The following is a 2500-nucleotide window of genomic DNA, read 5'->3' as shown; positions in this document are numbered from 1 at the left end:
TCCTAAATTGGAAAACGTGCTCTAATGATCTTTTTGCGTGTTTATGTTTGAGTCTAGTTGAGGCTCTGGTCAGTGTTTAATCTGTCGAGCCGGATGCCGTGAACCCTGCAGCTGACAGCGCGCTGATTTAAAGGTCAACAGCCCCTTTCAATCGTCCTCGCTGAAGCTGCTGTTCGTTATCCTCTTCCTGTGATCCTGCAGAGCAAAAACACACATCACCGCTGCAGCCTCCCTGCAGGCGACTCGGCCAAATCTCCAGGCACGCTCATCGCAGGGAGACCTTCATCGTCGTGTGTGACGACGACTTCTAACTATCGCCTGGTGACAAGACCTTGGTGATTTCCAACGTCAGCTTGAGGGAATATGGGAATGTTTGCCGGTCGCCTGGTTTCCCATGACAACCACTGTGAGACGCTGCAAACTGCTTCTCTGTCTTTGGATTCCATCAGTGGTGTTTTTTCAAACGTGTGTGAGGCAGACATGGAAAACCACCAGAGGCACAGGCATCTGTTTTAACAGCCAGACCAGTGTGGGACTGGTCAGGTTCTGGTTCTGGCCCAGTGCAAACGTCCTTTAAAGGTATAGGAAAAGGATCGTCTTTGAAGCGTTGCACAAACAGAGTGTAGCCTGTGTTTGCACAGCAGCAGCAGCAGAGACAGACTGGAGGTCTCACATTCGTGAGCGTGCGTGTTCTCACCCAGTTCGTTGAGGCTCTGAGCAGCCTTGGTGATCTCCCTGCTGCCCCCCTGCAGCTGCCCCTGCAGCCTCTTGCTGAGGTACAAGATGCGGATGATTCTCCGCAGCAGGTCACAGGCCACCTGGGGAGACGGAGGGGAAACATTGGAGCCAATCATTAACTGTGGAGCAATGCTGTGGTGTGTTCAGGGGAGACGATTAGGGACGTAGAGATTAGGCAGGTAACAATCGATTCAAGGTGTCAAGTTTGAATCCGTTCTCGACGTGAAGCGTCAGCAGCTGTAGATAAGCCGGCGTTATTTTGGCAGTGGAATCATTTTTGGTTCCAGAGACAGAAAATGAAAGAAGTGAGAAGATAACAGAAGGTGTGCATCCACTGAAACAAGACAGAGAACTTCACTAGCAGAATAACCAACATGATGCAGCATTCAATCGACACCATGAGAAGCTCCAGATTCTCTCTAAATGAATCGTGTCGGGAACTCGGCGTCCTGAATCGCATTGTGAGTTGAACGAATCGTTACATCCCTCGTGGCGATGCATCAGCTGGAAACTGATGTCACACACGGCGATAAATACGACCATTTGACCGAGTCAAATTCAAATTAAGAGTTCGTTTGTGCGATAAACAAAAAGGACATGAAAAGACCCACAAGGCAGACTCAATGCAGGGCTGTCGGTCCGCCTGGAGGACTGAGCATGTGGCCGGACCCGACCACGAGGCCGCCCCAGAGTTCTTAATACGACCACTGAACGGCGTTTATGTACTACATAAACAGTATGGCTGCCAGTCTCCGCTGGTGTCTGATCTTTGAATGAGTCTGAAAACAGCCGATGAGAGATTCATTCAGATGTTCATGATTTAAAGAAACAACAAATATAACTGACGGTGTTGCTGTGTAGTTTGGTCTGATGTTGATTATTTCCTGTGTTACGATTGGACGCTGCTGTCCGTCATATCCATCCCTGACCTGACGCTAGTCTGATTTTTTTTCCTGAATCAGTGCGAGATCCAGAGATCGGAGGATGTCACACACTGCACTGCTGAGCTTATTTGATAAAGTCCGATGAGACGGATCTGAGCGGTCCACAGCGTGCTGGAGGGTTTTCACCGGACTGATGAGGAGAATAGATTTCAGTTTGAAGCGCTCGTGCTGATTCGGAGAGATCTTTAAAACGTGCGGTCACATGATCTGCCGGAGGCGGACAAAGACAAAGACAAATACCACACACACACACACACACACACACACACACACACACACACACACACACACACACACACACACACACACACACACACACACACACACACACACACACACACACACACACACACACACACACACACACACACACACACACACACACACACACACACACACACACACACACACACACACACACACACACACTCTCTGAAGAGAGACCTCAGAATCAAGCTGACCTTTTTACAGCCGCTGTTTCATCAATATTTCATCACGCTTCCCCTCGGCTGCACAAACACAACAAACTGCAGCTCAGCGTTCTTCCCGAGCTGCACACACTGCGGCCTACAGACACACTGCGGCCCGGAGCTTTCCACAGAATAAATCTCAGGCCTACATACACACTGCTGCGCTCTCCTACACACACTCGATTCTTCTGTGGGTTTTTTTTAGAAAGCTCTGGAATCAAAATGTGAAAACAATGTTGTTTTGAAAAACAGCCTCATTTTCTGCCGCTGATATCATCATGAACAGAGTCTTTGACTTTCATTGATCACTAAGTACCAAAGTTTTAAAATAAAAGAGAGAGAGAGAGA

General features: G+C 48.6%; 1 protein-coding gene and 1 long non-coding RNA gene across 2 annotated transcripts in view; one reads left to right on the top strand and one right to left on the bottom strand.

The window, feature by feature from the left end:
• LOC306818058 overlaps positions 1-2500 on the top strand; it is a 92903-nt gene that overhangs the window by 14411 nt on the left and 75992 nt on the right. The gene's annotated exons all lie outside the window — the stretch shown is intronic.
• The window catches only part of cog5 (component of oligomeric golgi complex 5), a 39543-nt gene that overhangs the window by 33578 nt on the left and 3465 nt on the right, over positions 1-2500 (bottom strand). The window contains exon 6 of the mRNA XM_079335366.1: positions 698-818. Coding sequence (XP_079191492.1) covers positions 698-818 — 121 coding nt within the window. The remainder of the gene's footprint in view (positions 1-697; positions 819-2500) is intronic.

Source organism: Symphodus melops, assembly GCF_947650265.1.
Source record: "Symphodus melops genome assembly, chromosome: 22".
Classification (NCBI taxonomy): Eukaryota; Metazoa; Chordata; class Actinopteri; order Labriformes; family Labridae; genus Symphodus; species Symphodus melops.
Note: the sequence above shows the minus strand (reverse complement) of the source record. Positions and strands in the feature narration are given on the sequence as shown.